Consider the following 20,752-nt stretch of genomic DNA (forward strand, 5'->3'; position numbering starts at 1 on the left):
GGGAGGTTGCGGCGCCACCCCCTGTCATGCACAGAGCAGGGCCAATCGGGGTTGGGGCGCTGCCCCCGTCACACACAGAGCAGGGCCCATCAGGGGGTTGGGGCGCTGCCACTCTCATACTCAGGGCAGGGCCGATGGGGAGGTTATGGCTCTACCCCATCACACACAGAGCAGGGCCCGTGGGGAGGGGGGGGTTGGGGAGCTCCCCCCTATCAGGCACAGAGCAGGGCTGCTCAGGGGGTTGGGGCCCCGCCCCCTGTCACACATAGAGCCGCAGGGCGATCAGGGGGTTTGGGCGCTGCCCCCTGTCACGCTGATCCCGGTGCCGGGAGGCATATTACCTTTTTACTATATAGGGTAGAGGCCTGGTGCATGGGTGGGGCCGGCTGGTTTGCCCTGAAGGGTGTCCTGGATCAGGGTGGGGGTCCCCACTGGGGTGCCTGGCCAGTCTGGGTGAGGGGCTGAGGGCTGTTTTCAGGCTGGGACTGACTGAAGTTCCCAACCGCTCCTTTTTTTCTTTCTTTTCTTTTTTTATTCTGGGCCAGCTTTACCTTGAGGCTTGGCTCCAGCTCTTAGGCCTCCACTGCTGAAAGTAGGTTTCTGGCCTTTGCTTACAATGTTGTGAATCTGCTGGCTGAAGTCTGGCGGTATTTGTTACAATGTTTCTTAAACTGCCTGCTCAGAGGCCTGCAGCCGCAGGCGGGGAACGTTGGTTTCCTCCATCACTGAGGCAAGCAAGCCTCATGTGAGTTTCAAGCTGCCTGGCTGCCGGCCGCCATCTTGGCTGACAGTTAATTTACATATCTCGCTGATTAGCCAATGAAAAGGGTAGCAGTCGTATGCCAATTACCATGTTTCTCTTTTATTAGTGTAGATAGGAACATCTGTAAACCTACTTTTGCCCCATTCTGTATGTTTCTGCCCTGCAATACATGTTAGCTGCCACAAAGTGGTAATAGGGAGCAAGACAGCCTTAGAGATGCCTGGACTGAGGGAAGGCCGCAATTGGCTGCTGTGTCCCTTGGTATATAGACAGACTTCACTCTTAGAAAATCCTAACTCTAACACAACTGCATATAGATGGAACAAAACAGTGAAAACAAAGAAATAGATAAAAAGAACAGAAAATAGCCGAAACTGGTTTGGCTCAGTGGATAGAGCATCGGCCTGCGGACTGAAAGGTCCCAGATTCGATTCCGGTCAAGGGCATGTACCTGGGTTGCGGGCATATCCCCAGTAGGAGATGTGCAGGAGGCAGCTGATCGATGTTTCTCTCTCATCGATGTTTCTAACTCTCTATCTCTCTCCCTTCCTCTCTGTAAAAAATCAATAAAATATATTTAAAAAAAAAAAAAAAAGAACAGAAAACGGACCCACCCATCACAAGCAGTTTCCTCCTCACCAAATCCACTACTTCTCAGATTGCATTCATAACAGGCTGGTTGGCATTTTCTAGCTCAAGACAACTTACTAGAAACACCATTAGGACCCTCATGGGTCTTCTAGATGTTTCTGAGCCATGAGCTACTTTGCATTAGAGGAATTCCCACTGGACATTACAATCAACTGTCATTGCTTAATTCTGTAATTCTATACTTAATGTGTATGTGTGTGTGTGTGAAAGCATTCTCCTAGCTCCCACTTTTTTCCAGCTTGCAGTTTTTAAAATTTTCAGTTACAGTCGATATTCAATATTATTTTATGTAAGTTTCATAGTCAGACAATTATTTAACTTACAAAGTGTCCCTCCCCCCTGATATTTTTAGTACCCACCTGGCACTATACATTGTCATTACAATATTATTGACTATATTCCCTACGCTGTACTTTGCATCCCTTTGACTATTTTGTAACTACCAATTTGTATTCTTTATTTAAAAAATATATTTCTTTATTGATTTCAGAGAGGAAGGGAGAGTGAGAGAGAGATAAAAACATCAACGATGAGAGAGAATTATTGATTGGCTGCCTCCTGCATACCCCCTACTGGGGATCGAGCCCACAACCCAGGCATGTTCCCTTGGCCGGAATCAAACCCGGGACCCTTCAGTCTGTAGGCCAACGCTCTATCTACTGAGCCAAACCGGCTAGGGCCTAATTTGTACTCTTAATACCTCCCCCTTTTTTACTCAGCCTCCAACACCCCTCCCCTCATTCTGTTTTTTTTATCTATGAGTCTTCTTCTGTTTTGTTCATTTATTTTGTTCTTTATTTTCTATGTATAGGTGGAATCATTCATACATGTACTTTTCAATATACAAAAGAAGTTAAAATGATGGTAGTAAGAAAGAGAAACCATTTTCTATGTGTATGTCTGTTTTTATTTTTAGGAACCTGGGGGAAGAGTGTGACGATGGAGATCTTCTGAGCGGAGACGGCTGCTCAAGGACATGCAACCTTGAGGAAGGCTTCAACTGTGCAGGTGAGTTTAGGAACACCTGTGCAGGCTCATGTCCTAGGTTTAGAGGTATCCTCATGTCTTATTTTTGTGAACTCGTGACATCCTGTACCGTACAGCTTAGTGATGATGATAATAATGACAATGACATTTGATGGGTCTGTTGTGTGCCAGGCACTAATTGTTTCACATACATTATCTCATTTAATCCCTACTCTAAGTACAAGGTCATTAAACCGAGGACTAGGGACCTTAGGTATCTTGCTTTCTCTTATATAACTAGAGATGGTGACGTCAGAATTTGAGCCAAGGAGGTGTGGCTCTAGCATCTGCATGTTAAACCACTAGGTTATACTGCCCCCTAGATTAATGTTGTCAAGGATTTCTCCTGGATCCTCATGTCTAATATCAATGTCAGCAAAGTGGCCCAATCATTATGGATTCTACAGAAAAAAAAGGTAAGGGATCATTCTAAGCCAAAGGGAGTGCTGTGTTTCACAGATAAGATCATGAAGCATGACTGCGGGCCATAACATTTCTTAATCTTGGAGAATCACTGGTAATGAGTTAGAATGAGGTGGCTTTGACTGTAGACTCCTGCCACTCAGAGAGGCCACCGAGCACACTTTTCCCAATTCTGATAAAAACTGTCATCAGCAGGCTTCTTAGAAGTAGACTGTCTTCCCATTCCCATCTGCATACATTGTGTGATTCTGTGGGCATAACCACTGAGCAAAGTTATTTAAATAAATAGTGCATTTAAAAGTATTTTCATGTCCCTAAATTTCAAGATAAAGTAGGCTATTATTATAATTATGTAGAATTTATTAAGGTGTTAAGTACTGTACAGAACACACAAATGCCCCTGCTCTCTAGAACAGAGTCGTAAAATTATAGGATCTTAGTAGTCTTCCATCCATCCAACAAGTATATGAGCCTAGAGACACCCTGCTCCCTGCCTGTATACAGGCCAGTGGTGACGTGCATCCAGCTTCCTTCTACAGCTCCTGAGAGATGGGCCCCTGTATGTAGGTCTTATTACACACTTCTAGCAGTGAATAGTGCACCTTGAAATATACTGTTCTATTTAAAAATGGCTTTATCTGCCGTCAAATTCTCCTCTCCTTGGTTTGGAAACTGAGGCTGGGAGCATTTCAGCCACTCATTCATAGCATTATAGCAAGGTCCCTGCAGACCCAGGCCCAGGACACAGCTTTCCTAATACTAGTCCGGTGCTTTCTTCTTGCTGCGAAACTGCAGAGGATCATTCCCCCTACACGGTTTGATTTGACTACCATTCAGAAATGCCTCCCTATTATTTTCCTTTCCAATCCAAATGCCTCATCAGGTGCTTAGGTTTCCAGACGCTTCCCCATTTACCCTGACCTGGCATGCGTCATGTGGTCAATGCCCAGAAAGGAACTCAAGACTCCAGATGTGGCCTGGATGTGCAGAATATGCCGAACCCACTACCTGCCCCCTTGTGTACACAACTATTTGTTAATCCCACCTCTGTTTGCATCATCTCTTTTTGTCACACATAGAGGGCTTATATTGAACACACACAATAAGTCTCTCTCTCTCCTCCCTGCTCCCAAAACACTGTGCCTTCTCCAGTGCAGCTCAAATCTCATTTGACTTCAGAACCAACCTCACTTGATTGCTATCACATCTGATCCCTTTAAGTTTGCCTCATATTTCCTGAGTCTCTAACTCCAGTAAGACTACACCTAACTTTTACAGGGTGAAGTTAAACATGATATATTCCACAGTCAGACATCTGTTTCTGTGAGTAATACATTTCTAGTAGACTAAGCATATAGTTCTATTTCATTATTTCGCCGGAGATTAGGTTTGAATAAATTATTGTGAAATGTGTTTTAAAAGTGTCTGTTATTTTTTAGGTGGATTTGAAAAAGACAGAGGCAAAAATTTTAAGTACGTGATAAAAAAATGTAGAGAAGCAAGAAGAAACAGTCACTGGTTAATAAGTAGAAAAATAAAACAAATATATATATTATAAACAATATATACATTATAAAAGATATACATATATGAACTTATGTCTAAAATATATACATTTATGTTCATAAATATGTATGTATATGTATCTATTAATGAGAGGGAGAGAGAGAATCATCATGGGGAAGTCATTCCAAATACACATATATTGGCTTTGGGGAGTGATTTGAACAGGCCCTAGGCTTAATTAAATGCAGGAATTTAAAGCCCCAAATAGGTTTAGAACCAAGTCCTTGGAACAGTGGCTTATTCCTGGCAAGTAAAGCTCAATTTACCACAGAAGGATCTTAGATTTGAATAAGTTATTAAGGAAAAATGATTAATAAACATGTTAGTGAGCCATGAAAATTACTGGAAAAGCCTTGTGGTATTGCTGTGAAGAATTAAAATGACTGATATAGTAACAGTACATTTCAGTAATAATGTATTGAATGTGTACCTATGGGTTGCTTTAGTTTGAATCGTGATTTTGTTTTCATGTGCAGTTAAAGTAGAAGTGCAAAATTAGAATTGTGCTGCTAATAATAATTGCCCCACATTTTGGTAGAAAAAGCAGTAGAACTTAATAAATAGCCTTATGACTGCATCTCATTTTTCTACATTTGAAGCTAGTTTACAGAGCAATAGCTAAGTACTATTCACTTAGAGCCGTGGTCGGCAAACCGCAGCTCGAGAGCCACATGCGGCTCTTTGGCCCCTTGAGTGTGGCTCTTCCACAAAATACCACGTGCAGGCGCGCACGTACAGTACGATTCGTGGCCCATGCGCAGAAGTTGGTATTTTGTGGACGAGCTGGTATTTTGTGGAAGAGCCACACTCAAGGGTCCAAAGAGCCGCATGTGGCTCGCGAGCTGCTGTTTGCCTAGCCGCAGTTTGCCGACCACTGACTTAGAGTTATCTTATGAGCGAGTATGGGACAGTCCTGTCTGAGCTTGAGGCAGGGTGAAGTAATGGGAACTCATTACCCCCATCATGTAAGCTTGGCTCAAATCCAAGCTCTATGGCTTATGAATCAAGGGACTTTGACAAATTACTTAAAATCATTGAGACTCAGGTTTCTTATTTATGAAAACAACAGAAAACACATACCTCACATGGTTGCTGTGATACTAAAAGAAACAATAGGTAGTAACCCTTGTAAACCTGAAGCCCAAATTGTCCAATTTCAGATCAGTTGCATAGTGAGTTAAAAATGCACAATTCAGCAGTGAAAAGTAATTGAGAACCAATCCCTCAAATGCTTTAATATTTCAAAAACTATGAAAGGGACCCAAATACCTAAAACATCATATAATTTATTTAAATTCTCTTCCTTCTTTTATCCACTTTTCTAATATCACCAGGTTCCCCTAAATATCTTGCTCAGCTGTTCCTTAAAATTTATTTCTTCATCCAGCACACAGCCACTATTTTTCCTCCCTGTTTCTTCTCCCCCAATCCCACCCCTTTCTATACCTTTATTATATAGGTGGATTCTACCACTTTCCCAATGGAAAAGAATTCTGCTTCTTTAAGGGTGTGTGTGTGTGTGTGTGTGTGTGTGTGTGTGTGGTCTGCATGTTTGGGGTGGGCATTTAGACTGTCACCTATGGGATTCTCTAATGGGTTGGCGAAAAAATGTATTTTTACATGACATATATAAAAACACATTTTCAAATGTCATGTGATATTCTTTGGCAGGAGAGCCAAGCCTGTGCTATGTCTTTGAGGGAGATGGGATATGTGAACCTTTTGAGAAGGAAACCAGCCTCATAGACTGTGGCCTCTACACTCCCAGCGGATACCTGGATCAGTGGGCTACCCATGCTTACTCTGCTTATGAAGACAAGAACAAGTGTCCTGTTTCCTTGGTAACAGGAGAACCTCATTTCACTGTAAGTGAAGCCAGAAGAGTCAAGTCTGACAAAATTGTGAACTGAGATTTTTCTCCTGACTTTGGCATCACATTTGGTCCTTACTGAACTAAGAATAAGATTAGCTAGTCTAGAAAAGCTTAGACTGGCAATCAAATCTCCCCCTCCCTCCCCCAGGAACTCTCGTCAGTTTTCATTTGACTATGCAGTGGTTTGCTTCCAGGTATACAAAACCAACTTAAAATTAACCTTAGAAGTACACATATTAGAAATTACACTTGGGCTTTGTGTTTGGGAGAATTTATTTTAAAAGAAGAAGCAGCAGCAGGAAAGAGTCTGAGTGCTTGGATTACACTACCAGATCCACCAGTATAACTATTACTATTACTATGTGACGTTTGAAAAGTCACTTAACCTCTCTGTGCCCCAGTTTTCTCATACATAAAATGGGTATATTAATTGTTTTGCATTCAACTCAATGATTTACTACAAAGATCAAATAAAATTTTAAAAGTATATATTAAAGCCCTAACTGGTTTGCCTCAGTGCGTAGAACATCAACCTGTGAACTCAAGGATCCCGGGTTCAATTCAGTTCAAGGGCACATGCCCAGGTTGCGGGGTTGCAGCTCAATCCCCAGTAAGGGGGCGTGCAGGAGGCAGCTAATAAATATTCTCTTTCATCATTGATTCTCTCTCTCTCTTTCCCTCTCCCTGCCTCTCTAAAATCAATAAAAATATATTAAAAAATAAAATATATGTTAAAGAGCAAAGTATAATTTGATTTAAAGAATTCTTATTGCCTGGCTGGTTTGGCTCAGTGGATAGAGCGTCGGCCTGTGAACTCAGGGGTCCCAGGTTCGATTCTGGTCAAGGGCATGTACCTTGGTTGCGGGTACATCCCCTGTGGGGAGTGTGCAGGAGGCAGCTGATCGATGTTTCTCTCTCATCGATGTTTCTGACTCTCTATCCCTCTTCTTTCCTCTCTGTAAAGAATCAATAAAAAATATATTAAAAAAAAAAGAATTCTTATTATTGAAGAAACTCTGGAGTTAGTACTAAGAGCAAATCTTTTGTGTACATTTTTTTTTTTTAGAATATCCAGCTAAATAAATAGGAGAACCTCTGAGGACTCTAAATATTGACTTCTATGAATTATAGTTGAATATTGAAAAGCAGATTAAGAGCTTGGCTGTTAGCTATTATTTCAGGTGTGTCTGTTGCCAAATAAACTCTTCGATTCATTATAACAATGGGTAATACATTCCTTTCCAGAGAAGTGAGATTTAATGCTCTAAGTATTTTAGGCCAGGGTGAAATCCCTGGATTTTAGACTTGTGGAGACATCCCCAGGAGATTGAGGGACCAACTAAGGTTCCTGCTCCAGTTCTGGAAACTCGTCAAAGACCCAGATGTCTCCTGGGGTCTAGTTCTTTGCATCCTTGGCTTGGAACTTTCTTCCTTTTGCTGGTAAAATGATTGTTGTTCTTCAAGGCATGAAGTAGGCATTTCAAGCAGGAAGAAGGGAAGTAAGTGCAGGCTAGCATCTATTATTTTTATTGGGAAAATGGCAGCTTTCCTGGAAGTTCAACACTGTAGACTTCCACCAACATCTTATTGGTCAGATCCAGGTCACTTAATCACTCTTAGTTGTAAGGGACCCTGAGGAGATGAGCATTTATAGCGAGATACACTGTCCCCTGAAACAAAACTGGAGTTTGTTAACATAAAAGTAAGGGGAAATGGATATGGATAGGCAATTAGCCACGTTGGCCACACTCCCTCAACCCAATTCTGGCATTTTTCTCAAGAGTTCTGGTGCCCAGGAAGCCAGGAAAGTTGGGAGATTCTGTTAGTGACAGTTTTCTAAAGTGGCTTTTAGTCTAGCAGTCCGTCTTCCCTAAGTGAAGTGGGAGAAGTTTCTCACCTCTGGCTCCTTTGCCCATCTGAATGCTCAGCAGTTCCCTGACTCAGTAGCCTCTCTCCTGGAGCAAGTAGGTCCTGCAAGGTAAAGATCTAACCATCATCCTGGACAGACTTTCCTGGTTAATTCCAGAAACAGTTGCCTTGAATGTGCCAGGACTATTTTGGGGCAAGATCCCCTGGTTGATGGTGGGCTGAGAGTTGGCACATGTGTTTTTCTACCCAGGCAAGTTCTCTCTGGAGGCTAATGGAGATGGCTGAGACATTCCTCTACACCAGGGGTCCTCAAACTACGGCCCGCGGGCCACATGCAAATACAAATATTGTGTTTGTTCCCCTTTTGTTTTTTTTACTTCAAAATAAGATATGTGCAATGTGCATAGGAATTTGTTCATAGTTTTTTTTTAAACTATAGTCCGGCCCTCCAACCATCTGAGGGACAGTGAACTGTTCCCCTGTTTAAAAAGTTTGAGGACCCCTGCTCTACACCAGTGGTTCTCAACCTTGGCTGCACATTAGATTCACATGGGAATCTTTTTAAAATCCTGATTTCTGGCCCTCATTAGATTCCCAGGTGATTCTAATGTGCAGCCATGGTTGAGAACCACTGGTCTACACTGAGAAAAGTGTTCTGCCAATAATGCAACTATTAGACACTCAGAGAAAGAGGAAAACTTTGGCTTTGAGCTGGAGAGTTTCCTTGTCTAATCTCTCATCCTCCACATTTAATTTTTGGTTGAAATTGCATTTCAGATTTGCACATCCTACCATCCAGATTTACCGGACCACCGTCCCCTTCCTGGCTGGCTTCCCTGTGTCCCCAGTGGAAACAGATCTCGGGAGGAAGGCAGTGAGCAGCTAGAAGGTAGCCTGGAGAGAGAGGATGAGGTTTGGCTCAAAGTAAGTGGCTCATATGTGTGTGTGTGTGTTTTGCTTATGAAAGCTGCAGATAGATTGTGCATGTGTTTATACACATGTATGCATACATGTGTGCACATATGTGTATGTATGTGTTTAAACATGATTCATTGGAATGGCTTGTCAGAATATTTCCTTTTGTCATCTCAGTGTGTTTACATTTTGGATTTGTTTTCACCTCTTTTTGAAATTTTTGCTTCTTTTTAAGTAGTTTATTGAAGTGTGACATACAGGTAAGTGCCAAGATCAGAAATGCACAGATGAGTGAATTTTTGCAAAGTATACACTCTAACCACCACACAGATCAAGAAACAGAACATTAGCCCTAACCGGTTTGGCTCAGTGGATAGAGCGTCAGCCTGTGGACTTGAGGGTCCCAGGTTCGATTCCGGTCAAGGGCATGTACCTTGGTTGTGGGCACATCCCCAGTAGGGAGTGTGCAGGAGGCAGTTGATCAATGTTTTCTCTCATCAATGTTTCTAACTCTCTATCCCTCTCCCTTCCTCTCTGTAAAAAAATCAATAAAATATATTAAAAAAAATGAAACAGAACATTAACATCACCTGCAAAAGGTTCTGTCATTCTCCTCAGTTATTATGCCACAGAGATTTTTACTATTTGTACTTTTAGCACCATAGGTTAGTTTTGTCTGGTTTTAAACTTCTTGTAAGAACCTTTATAGTATGTACTTTCATCATTACAATGTCACATTCCAGTGCAGAGATACATCACACTTTATCCATATTGATGAGCATGTGGATTGTTTTTAGTTTTTCTCTATTATATTACAAACTAGAGGCCCAGTGCATGACATTTGTGCACTGGAGGGGGGATGTCCCTCAGCCCGGCCTGCGCCCTCTTGCAGTATGAGACCCCTCAGGGGATATCTGCCTAAGCCAGCAGTCAGACATCCCCCGAGGGGTCCTTAGTGCTGGCGCAGAGGTGGCAGAGGCTCCTGCCACCACTGCTGCACTTGCCAGCCGTAAGCCCAGCTTCTGGCTTAGTGGCACTCTCACTGTGGGAGCGCACTGACCACCAGAGGGCAACTCCTGCATTGAGTGCATCATAGCTACCAGTCGTTCTGGTCATTCCACCATAACAGTCACTGGGCTTTTATATATATAGACTAGAGGCCTGGTGCACAAAAATTTGTGCACTCGGGGGAAGAGGGGGTCCCTCAGCCCAGCCTGTGCCCTCTCGCAGTCTGGGACCCCTCGGGAGATAACGACCTGCTGGCTTAGGCCTGCTCCCGGGTGGCAGAGGGCAGGCCCAATCCCTAGGTGCAGCCCCTGGTCGGGCTCAGAGCAGGGCCGATTGGGGAGTTGGGGCGCCGCCCCCTGTCATGCACAGAGCAGGGTGGATCGGGAGGTTGCGATGCCACCCCCAGTCACGCTCAGGGTAGGGCCGATTGAGGGGTTGGGGCACCGTCCCCTGTCACACTCAAGGCAGGGTCGATGGGGAGGTTGCGGTGCCACCCCCTGTCACCCACAGAGCAGGGCCCGTGGGGGGCGGTTGGGGCGCCGCACCCTGTCACACACAGAGCCACAGGGCAATCAGGGGGTTGGGGAGCTCCCCCCTATCAGGCAGAGAGCAGGGCTGATCAGGGGGTTGGGGTGCCTTCCCCTGTCACGAACAGAGCAGGGCGGATAGGGAGGTTGTGGCCCCACCTCTTGTCACACACAGAGCCGCAGGGCGATCAGGGGGTTTGGGCGCTGCCCCCTGTCATGCTGATCCCGGTGCTGGGAGGCATATTACCCTTTTACTATATAGGATAGAGGCCTGGTGCACGGGTGGGGGCCGGCTGGTTTGCCCAGAAGGGTGTCCTGGATCAGGGTGGGGGTCCCCACGGGGGTGCCTGGCCAGCCTGGATGAGGGGATGATGGCTGTTTGCAGCTGGTCACACACCCTTCAGGGTGGGGGTCCCCACTGGGGTGCCTGGCCAGCCTGGATGAGGGGCTGAGGGCTGTTTTCAGGCTGGCGGGTGACTGAAGCTCCCAACCGCTCCTTTTTTTCTTTTTCTTTTTTTTTTATTCTGGGCCAGCTTTAGCTCTGAGGCTTGGCTCCGGCTCTTAGGCCATGTCTGCTGAAAGCAGGTATCTGGTTTGTTTGGGTTCTATAATCGAAACACTGTTTCAACTCCAGCTCTGAGATCCCGGCTGGCTGAAAGCAGGTTTCTGGGGTTTTGTTTAGCTTCTATATTTGTAACAATGTTTCAAACTGCAAGCTCAGAAGCCGGCAGCAGCAGGCGGGGAACGTTGGAGTCCTCTGTCACTGAAGCAAGCAATCCTCATGTTCGCTTCAAGCTGCCTGGCTGCCGCCTGCCATCTTGGCTGGCAGTTAATTTGCATATCACCCTGATTAGCCAATGGGAAGGATAGCGGAGTGACACCAATTTGCATGTTTCTCTTTTATTAGTGTAGATAGTTCTGCCATAAACTTTCTGTACACTACTTGTGGTGAATGTATAGAACTAGTTGAGTATATTTAGAACTGCTAGATCATAGTTAGGCAATTGACCAGCTTCAGTAGATAATCCCACTTATTTTTTTCACAGTAGTTGTACTCCCATCAGAGGCTTATGAATATTGCAGTTGCTTCACATTTTAACCAAATGTGGTACCTGACACCTTAATTTCAGCCATTCTGAAATTAAGGGCATGTAAAGGATCCCCCTCTGGTTTCAATTTGTTTTGCTTATTCATTTTTTATTCTGTTCTCCTGTTCTGTATGTTCTTGCATTGACATTACACTCTTACTTCCTGAATGTTTTTGATGAGTCTTAAAATCTGATAATGTAAGTTCTAAACTTTCTTTTTTCCTTTGAATTTCCATATACATATTATAATCAGCTTCAATTCTACATGTGAAAAAAATAATCTGATGCAATTTTAATTGGGATTTCATTGAATTTATGTCAATTTGGGGAGAGATTGCTCTTTTTAACATATTATTCTTCTAATATGTTGTTTCATTTAATTAAATCTTTAGTTTCTCTTAACATTTTATAGTTGTCAGTCAAAAGGCAGTTTTTATTCTATCAAATGCTTTTCTGCATCTGTGATGTTCTTATTATTTTCTCCTTTGTCCTGTCACTATCTTGACTTTGATAAACTTTTAAATGTGAACCAATCTTACACACCTGGAAAAAAAAAATAACAACTTGAAGGTGATGTGATGTATAATCCTTTGTCAGTAATTTGGGAAATAATTTTGTGGATATTTTAAGTGATTTTTCATCTATGTTCATTAGAGCTTGGCTCTCAATTTTCTTATAGTTCACCATCTTGTCAGGTTTTATGATGAAGGCTAGATTTTACTTCCAAAAATAAGTTTCCTATTTCTCCAATTCTTTGGAATATTTTATGCAAGGTTGGTATTAATTTGGGAGGTATTCATTAGTGATGCTATTTGAACCTGGAGTTTTCTTTGAAGGAAAAAATTCATCCTTTTTAAGCTTTCAAGATTATAAAATAATTCTGAGGGATTTTTAAGGTGATTTTTTTTTTTTGCACTAATTCCCTCTGGGCATCTTCATCCTTTTTGTCAGCACCACTTCTCTTCCACATTGACAAGTTCAAATTCACTGAGCTCCTCTGGCTGGACACTTAGACTCTCTCCAATGACAGTGGCCCCAGCATTCCCACAATCAGCTATTAGTTCTATAACTCTGTTTACCTTTAATTCAGATTTCACCTCCACCATTATCTTTTCTTTTTTTTTTTGTTCTGTTTGTTTGTTTGCTGCACTTTTATTCTTGTTGGGAACTTTCCTCTTCTGATTATCAATTTTTGTAAAATGCCTTGTGGTTTTATCACTGGGAGATGGGGGCAACACAACTACACACTTTTCTGTCTCTGTATGAACCAAAGGGCAGGGATACAGTGATCAATCTGTGATAGACTTTGAAAGAAGTGATGGAATTGGTCACTGATCATGATTGTTCTAGTAGTTTTTTTGTGGAATCTTTAGGGTTTTCTATATACAGTTTCATGCCATCTACAAATAGTGACAGCTTTCCTCCTTCTTTCCAATTTTGATGGCTTTTATTTCTTCTTCTTGTCTGATTTCTGTGGCTACGACTTTCACTACTATGTTGAATTAGAGTGGCAAAGGTGGACATTCCTGTTTTATTCTCGATGTTCACCCCTAGAGTGCCGGGGAGCACGATCGTGCTCCTGTCTTTCGCCAAAAGTGCTTGGAGCGCTATCAAAGCTTCGAAATGGCGTCCAGTTCTAAGTCTGCTTTTATGATGATATTGCTAAATATGTCAGTGTAGTAAAGGTTTCCTTAAGTTTTTGAATATGTAACTTCATTTACTTGCGATTCATAATTTTTTTCCTAAACTGCTGTAAAATCAGCAAAAATGCCTTGGCAATTTTAGCATAGTTCCTAGGATATTGGTTGGCACTCAGAGGGTTAAGGGACATGCTGTAGTTTTTGCCCTTTGAGTACGATGCTGGCTATGTATTTCTATAACTTTCACTATATAAATATACTTAGTAGAGAATGTCTCCCCTTCATTGTTGGCACATGTCAAAAATTGCATTAGCTATTATTTATGAACACTTACTTTTCCATGTAAATTTCAGAATAAGCCTTAGATAACTTCTTCTGCTTCTTGAAAAACATACTGGTATATATGAGCTGAAATAATCAAATACTTGGTTTTCATCAGTTGACATAATCACGTGATTTTTCTCCTTTGATCCATCATTATGTTGAATCACATCGATAGATTTGTTTTACTTTTGAGATATCAAATCATTTTTGCCTTCATGAAGTAAACTTGTTTTTTTAAAATATATTCTTGGATTTTATTGGTTAATTTTTATTTTGAATCTTTGCATTTGTTTTCTTATGTGGAATTAGTTTATATTTTTCTTTTTTGAATATTCAGATTATACAAGCCTTATGAAATTGGAGTTTCCCCTTTTTCTAATTTTCTGAAATGACATGTATCAAATAGGAGTTACCTGTTCCTTCAAAATTTGGCAGAACCCACTTATAAAACCAATTGGGCCTGGGCTTCTTAGAGAAAAGATTTATGATTGTCATTTAAATGATTTTGGTTTTTATTAAAATATTAAATTTTTCATTTCTAATTTTGGACTATTTGATATTTCCAGAAATGTATTAATTTCTTCCACATGTTCAAATTTAGTGCTGATAGTTGTTCAAAATGTATTTTTATATTAGCTACAGTTATCAATCCCTTTATATTACATATTTTTGGACTTTCTTTTTCTCTTTTTCTCTCCTTGATTACTCGTGCCTGGGATTTCTTCAAAACTAGCTTTTAGTTTTCTTTCTTTTATCATTCTAGTTTGATAACTCACTGATTTCTATTCTTATCTTTAGCATTTCTTCTCTTCCGGTGTCTCTGGATTTATACCTGCATTCTTTGTTAGCTTCTTGTATTGAATCCTTGAATAATTTGTTTTCATTGTTCCTTAATTTCCACCCTCAAAGTATACCGATAATTGTAGCCTATGAATGTCAACATACGTAACTTTCATTATCAATATGCCCTAAGTATTTTAAAATATCTCATAATTTCTTTTTAAAATCATGGGTTTTTAAAAGCATTTTGTTTGTTTCTAGCACTGATTTTTCAGACTATAACAACTTTATTGTGCCAGCTGTGTGTCATTATGGAGATTTTTATTTTTCCTCTTCTTCTTGGACCTACATTTTATTAGAAAGCACTTAAATAGTGAGCCTTTATTCATTCAGAAATTAAGGACCAGTTTGTGTTAGAAATGTGTATTCTCTATTTGTTGGTCAAAAAGTGTCTACCCACCTTAACGTTTCTCGCTCTCTAGTTTGTTAAAATTATCTATACTATCCTTCCCTCCATTCCTTTATTCTTTTTTATTAGTGTTCTCTGTTTTTCTTTTTTTTTCTTTTTTTTTTTTAAATATATTTTATTGATTTTTTACAGAGAGGAAGGGAGAGAGATAGAGAGTCAGAAACATCGATGAGAGAGAAACATCGACCAGCCGCCTCCTGCACATCCCCCACCGGTACCCAGGTACATGCCCGCAACCCAGGTACATGCCCTTGACCGGAATCGAACCTGGGACCTTTCAGTCCGCAGGCCGACGCTCTATCCACTGAGCCAAACCGGTTTCGGCTGTTTTTCTTTATTTGATCTGTTCTTTTCTTTTATTGTGCATTCTTATACTTTTCAACTTCAGATTGCAGAAAAAAATATTTCAGATAAACAGTGAATAAATTTTAAGTGTAAATAAGTCCTACTTTATATTCAAGACATACTTATGCTAAAAAATTGCTTGTTGCTCTGATATTAAAATTTCGTTTTTGTTTGTTTTTCCTAAATCAGGCAATCCTTCTAATTCTTTTTAATTTAATCAGTCAGGTGACAATACTCTACTTAGAGATTACTTCAACCATCCAGAAAACCATCCAAATTTCATGATTTAGTTAAAAAAAAAAAAAAAAGCGCTTATGTGTAGAAGGCACCAAGTCCGATTATTACTTTGAATTTTTTGACTTTATTCATAGGAAAGTTGACAAGACCCTTTGTTAGAGACTGTTTACTTTTGCATGGAATTCTAACAATATTAGTTTTCTGAATTTTCAGTCTGGCATAGAAAAGGAGCAACAAATTAGTAGGGAATTTAAAAATTGGGAGGAAACATGTACTCAGAGAAACAGTATTTAAAACCCTGTCTTTGCCACTAACCAGTCAAGAGACTTTACATAAATCATATAATTTTCTTGGGCACCAGTTTTCTTAGCTTTAAAATGAAGTGTTTGGACTAAACAATTCATTCCAGGTCTGCATTTTATTTTAAGCTTGATGGTACATTTAAAAAAATGAGATAAACACATATTATTAATAAGAGAACAGTCTTAGGTCATCAGATGCTAAGGGCAAAGATAGTTATATCCATTGATGGCTTTAGGGCCTTGCTGCTCAACATTCAGTTGGCATCCAAAAGCATTTGTGGCACCCAGAGCAAGGTAGAAATGTAGAATGTCAACTAGCCAGAGAATTCTCTATTTAGGAAGGCAGGATTTCTAGTATATTTTGGAATTATTTCTGGACACATGATTGAAATTTCTAAAAAGCTTTTGCCTTTCAAAAGAAAATCTTCTGTTTGGAAAATTAACCTATGCAGTTCCCCGCATTGCCTGGGGAATCCCGAGAAAGCAACGATGACTGTGTATATATGATTTTTTATTTTTATCCCAACCTAGCCTGGTATATTGAAAGAGGAAGGGCATGTCCCTGTGCCTACACAGTTAATCCCCAGAGAGTAAAGCACTCATTGTCCACTTTCCTATCTGATTACTGCTAATCTAACTTTTTATTGATTTTCATGGAAGCTGTTACAGGCTTGGACATGACAACTGAGCAGACTCCCAGCATCATGAATAATTGAGATAGCACTTTTTTTTTTTAACCAGAAGGAAGCTTGCCTGATTCTTCAGAGTGCTCCTTCATCCCCTCACCTATGCATTCTTGTTCCCAAGAGAACCCTCTCCATCTATATTCTATAATACCTTGTTCTTTGCTCAGACTTTGTCAAAAGTGGAGTTTCCCCAGGATTCAGACTCTGAGATGAAGTGTTCCATGCAAAGATTGATCAAGAACTTTCCTTGGGATCAACAGCTATCGGGGAGTGAAATAAATAGGAGTAGGCAGAGGGAAAAATAGCCACATGAAGCCATCAGCATCCCATCCACAGGAGTTGGGATGGTGCTTTTGAATTGACCCACCTGTATACCACTCACTTCTATCAAAAGGCCATTGGACAGGGATTTCTGCCCTCTCCTATTCCAGTAAAGTGGCCTGACCTTGTAATGGTTTTCTTCTCTGAGGCCAGTTTCCAGAAACAGAGTGCTCAGTCATGAAGGAGGGTGTCTGGGACAGACCACAGCCTTCACTAAAGATTTGGTTTTGTCTGTTTCTGATACCCCTCAGTCCCACCAGTTCTAACACGGAGTCTCTACATACTTAGCCCTAATGTCTAAAATCACAGATGAGGAAAATTCTTAGGAAGAATTGAGCCAATGAGTTGATTCTGATCCGAACCTTCCACTGACTTGCCAAAGCACACGTTTTAAATGTCTCCCCTTGGACAGTGAGGGTCATCGTGGTGGTTCCCTGTTAACTTTACAGAATGACCTCACGCTTCTGAAAAAAGAGCCACATAAGCTCACGGTGTTTATAGCCTCATTTGTACTCTGAAGGAACAACACAGAACATCACCTGGGTTTTGACCAATACCAAGAGAGAGAGGGGTTTGGACAAGGGAATGAAGTTAAACCAGGTTCAAAACTCCCTCGCATTTTGACTCACATCCTCTGGTATGGAGACTGCCAAGACAGCTCATTGGCAAGAGGCTAGTTGCCTCACACCTTTCTTTTATCTGTTAAATTTGGACTTCAGCTGAATTCCCTAAAACTTTGAAAGTTAATCTCTCCCTTGTCAAATTTCTGAAATCTACACAGGCTGCAATGTTACTAGGGGGATCCAGATAAAATTTCCAATATTTGATAATTTTTCATCTACAAAAAGACATATGAGTCAACCAATAGTGCAGGAGTTCTTAATTTCTTTTGACAACTTCCCTCCCAGTTGGACTGCTAATGGCTTTTAAGGGTTCTCTTAGCTCCCTGAAATTTAATGAAACTTTTAGGCCTACGTGTTTGTGTGACTTCATTTTGGGAGGTAGAAGGGACTCAAATGTCAACACATTTTCTAAGGAATCTGTGATTTCCTGCACACCCCAAATTAACAACCATTGGGCAGTCAAAAGAATACAGAACAAAGTTGGAAACCTAAATTCCTGCCTCTCTACCATTTAGCTAGAGGAAGTCACTTAAGCTACCAGAATCCTGCTTTTTCCACGTCTATAATATAACCTTTATATTCTGGGGATATTATAGAACAAAAATCTCAAATAGGAGTAGAAACCCAACAAGCCTGATGGAGGCTCTGGCACAGCATGGGATCACACTTGGCAAACTGTCAAGTGCGACACAACCAGATTGGATGTCTGCCCACCTCATCCTACTCAAGGGCCTCCCCATTCTCTCTGGGTCAGGAAGTGCCATAGATCAATGAAGATTAAAAGGCACAGGAAAAATAATAACAACCCTGTAACTAACCAAAAGCATCCTAAAACCTCAAAGAAGATTCTTTTCAAGTTTGTGGTATAGTTTCAGGGTCTACTCTCCAGTGACCACCACCGAGGATGACCTGGAAGTTGAAATGCTTGGCTTGGGAGTATATTGTTTCTACCCAGCAGACACATTGAAGAGGGTTTCTTAAGCCCAAACAGTTCTGTGCTAGGGAAACATTCTTTCAGCTTTGCCCTCATGAGTGGCCAGAAGTTAGATCCGGTGGTTAATATGCAAGCTTTGGATGAAAAAGCAACTGAGGGTGTGGGACTGGTTTTCTACTTATGTCCATAACTATCCGTCCGTCCATCCGTCCGTCCGTCCATCCATCCATCCATCCATCCATCCATCCATCCTTCCAATTTATGTTTTCTCTGTTTCAAAGTATCTTGCAATGGATTCACTGAGCTAATTTCATTGACAATCCCTCTATCTTGAGAACATTCCTCAGTCCCGATAATCACTCATTTTTCTAAAAGATCTCACCTCCTTTCTGATGTCCACCTATAGTTTTTCTTCTTCATAAGAGCCATGTTCAAATTCATTTTATGTCGCCCATGTATGACATGAATTTAGTTTCCTTGTTAAGACAAATAATAAAACCTTATAGATAAAGCTACAATTCTCTTGCTCTCTTGCCCTCTTGGCATCTTGCTGTTTTTTTCTCTTGGGGCATGCCAGATGCTCATTTCAGAACTGAATAATCTCCCTAAAGGTGCATCTGAGGTGCTTTGTCCTGAAGGGGGTAGGGCCAGCTATTCAGACAATGCACTTTGTGTGGCAGTTAGAAGGGTGTCCTACTTGTAATGCCAAAGGTGGCATGGGGGTAGAATTAGTAAAAGCTTCATGTGGCCAAATTTTCTACTTCAGTCACTGACTATCTTTCATATCTAGGGACACAAAATTCATTATTTTTTATGAAGTAAAAATAGTTTGAACTATTATATGTATTAAAACAGCTGTGACTTGGCTATGGAAAGATAACTTTTAAAAATATTCTGTGTTTGAATAAGGAATGCACATTTAATATTCTAATTATACTGTAAATTCTAGAAGTTTATATGTATAACACAAGTATGTTTTTTTATGTGTGTGTGTGTGTGTGTATATATATATATATATATGTGTGTGTGTGTATATGTGTGTGTATATATATTTCAGAGAGGAAGGGGGAGAGAGAGAGAGAGAGAGAGAGAAACATCAATAATAAGAGAGAACCACTGATCAGCTGCATCCTGCATGCCCACTACTGGGGATGGATTCTGCAACCCGGGCATGTGTCCCAACCTGGAATTGAACCATGACCTCCCGGTTCATAGGTCGATACTCAACCACTGAGGCACACAGGCCAGGCAAAAGTAGGTTTTTAATAACTGTATATTGAACTGAATTTCCTGAAAAGTCTCATAAAAGAGTTATATATGTATATATAATGTATTTTTCATAGATTCCACTTATAAAGTAGAGATACATTCCAAACCAAGAGCCTCAAATATTGCCAGTTTCTATGGAAGTAGAACCTAGAGTAGCAACTCACATTTCTATAAGGACCAATTTAAAATAGTATATACAGTTCAGAAAATCACAATTCTCTAGATACTAAATGTGCAGATATATGCTTCATTTAAAAATTTTATTTTTTTATCCTTGTCTTCCTGAAGTATAAACAAAATAGAAATATTTTTTTTGAAATAAGAATTATTGAATATTGAGCCCTTACTAGATGATAAGCATTGTTCTATGCATTTTTAGTTGATTTCATCTCATCCTCATAGTAACCTCGTGAGATTGGTAGTATGTCTGTTTCTCAGGTGTGGGGAAGAGGGACCTTAGGCTTAGAGAGGTGAGATGATGGGTTGCTCAGATTTACCCAGAGAGTTAAGCGGGAGCTCAGAATCAAACCCAGGGGTCTGCCTGGCCAGCCCTCTCTCCAGAATGGTGAACATAGTTGGTCCATTTTATCCCACTCAGATTGATTAGGCACATGTGTGCAGATTCAAACTAACCTCTGATTTTGAGGGCCCAACAGCTGTATGAGAGAGTTTGTACTTACTTGCTGCTGTTATGGGGCCTATTTGTTGTTTCGATGAGAATGGAATTTAGTTCCCTCTTCTGTGTCGCTCTGAGAAGAAATACCTGAGTGGGCATCTTATACCTTTATCAGATCCTTGCCTTTCTTTGCTTTATTTATCCCTGCTTTCCGCTGCCTCTGTCTCCTTTGTAAGCCTCACCTGTGTTTTTTCTGCTAGAGCCAGGGCCTGGAAATCCTGGCACAGCCACATTCCACAAATTGAGGCTCAGAGAGGGACACTGCCACCAGGAGCCGGCTCCAGGGTTCAAAGTGATTGGTATTCAAAGACCCTTAGAGCAAGGAGACACATTTCTGGAAGATGTAAAATGAGTTGGAGGTTTTGGGAACAGGCCCTCAGGACAGAGAAATCCACACCATCAGACCTACCCTAATTAGTTTCATGTGGATGATGTCT

The 20,752-nt window shown here is 41.0% G+C and overlaps 1 protein-coding gene across 1 annotated transcript in view; it reads left to right on the forward strand.

Moving 5' to 3' along the window:
• The window catches only part of PAPPA2 (pappalysin 2), a gene marked incomplete at both ends in the record, with an annotated part of 219,983 nt that overhangs the window by 115,821 nt on the left and 83,410 nt on the right, over positions 1-20,752 (forward strand). The window contains 3 exons of the mRNA XM_081113216.1: positions 2,331-2,422; positions 6,101-6,294; positions 8,949-9,095. Coding sequence (XP_080969342.1) covers positions 2,331-2,422; positions 6,101-6,294; positions 8,949-9,095 — 433 coding nt within the window. The remainder of the gene's footprint in view (positions 1-2,330; positions 2,423-6,100; positions 6,295-8,948; positions 9,096-20,752) is intronic.

This window comes from Myotis nattereri (assembly GCF_964212035.1).
Source record: "Myotis nattereri genome assembly, chromosome: 18".
Lineage (NCBI taxonomy): Eukaryota > Metazoa > Chordata > Mammalia > Chiroptera > Vespertilionidae > Myotis > Myotis nattereri.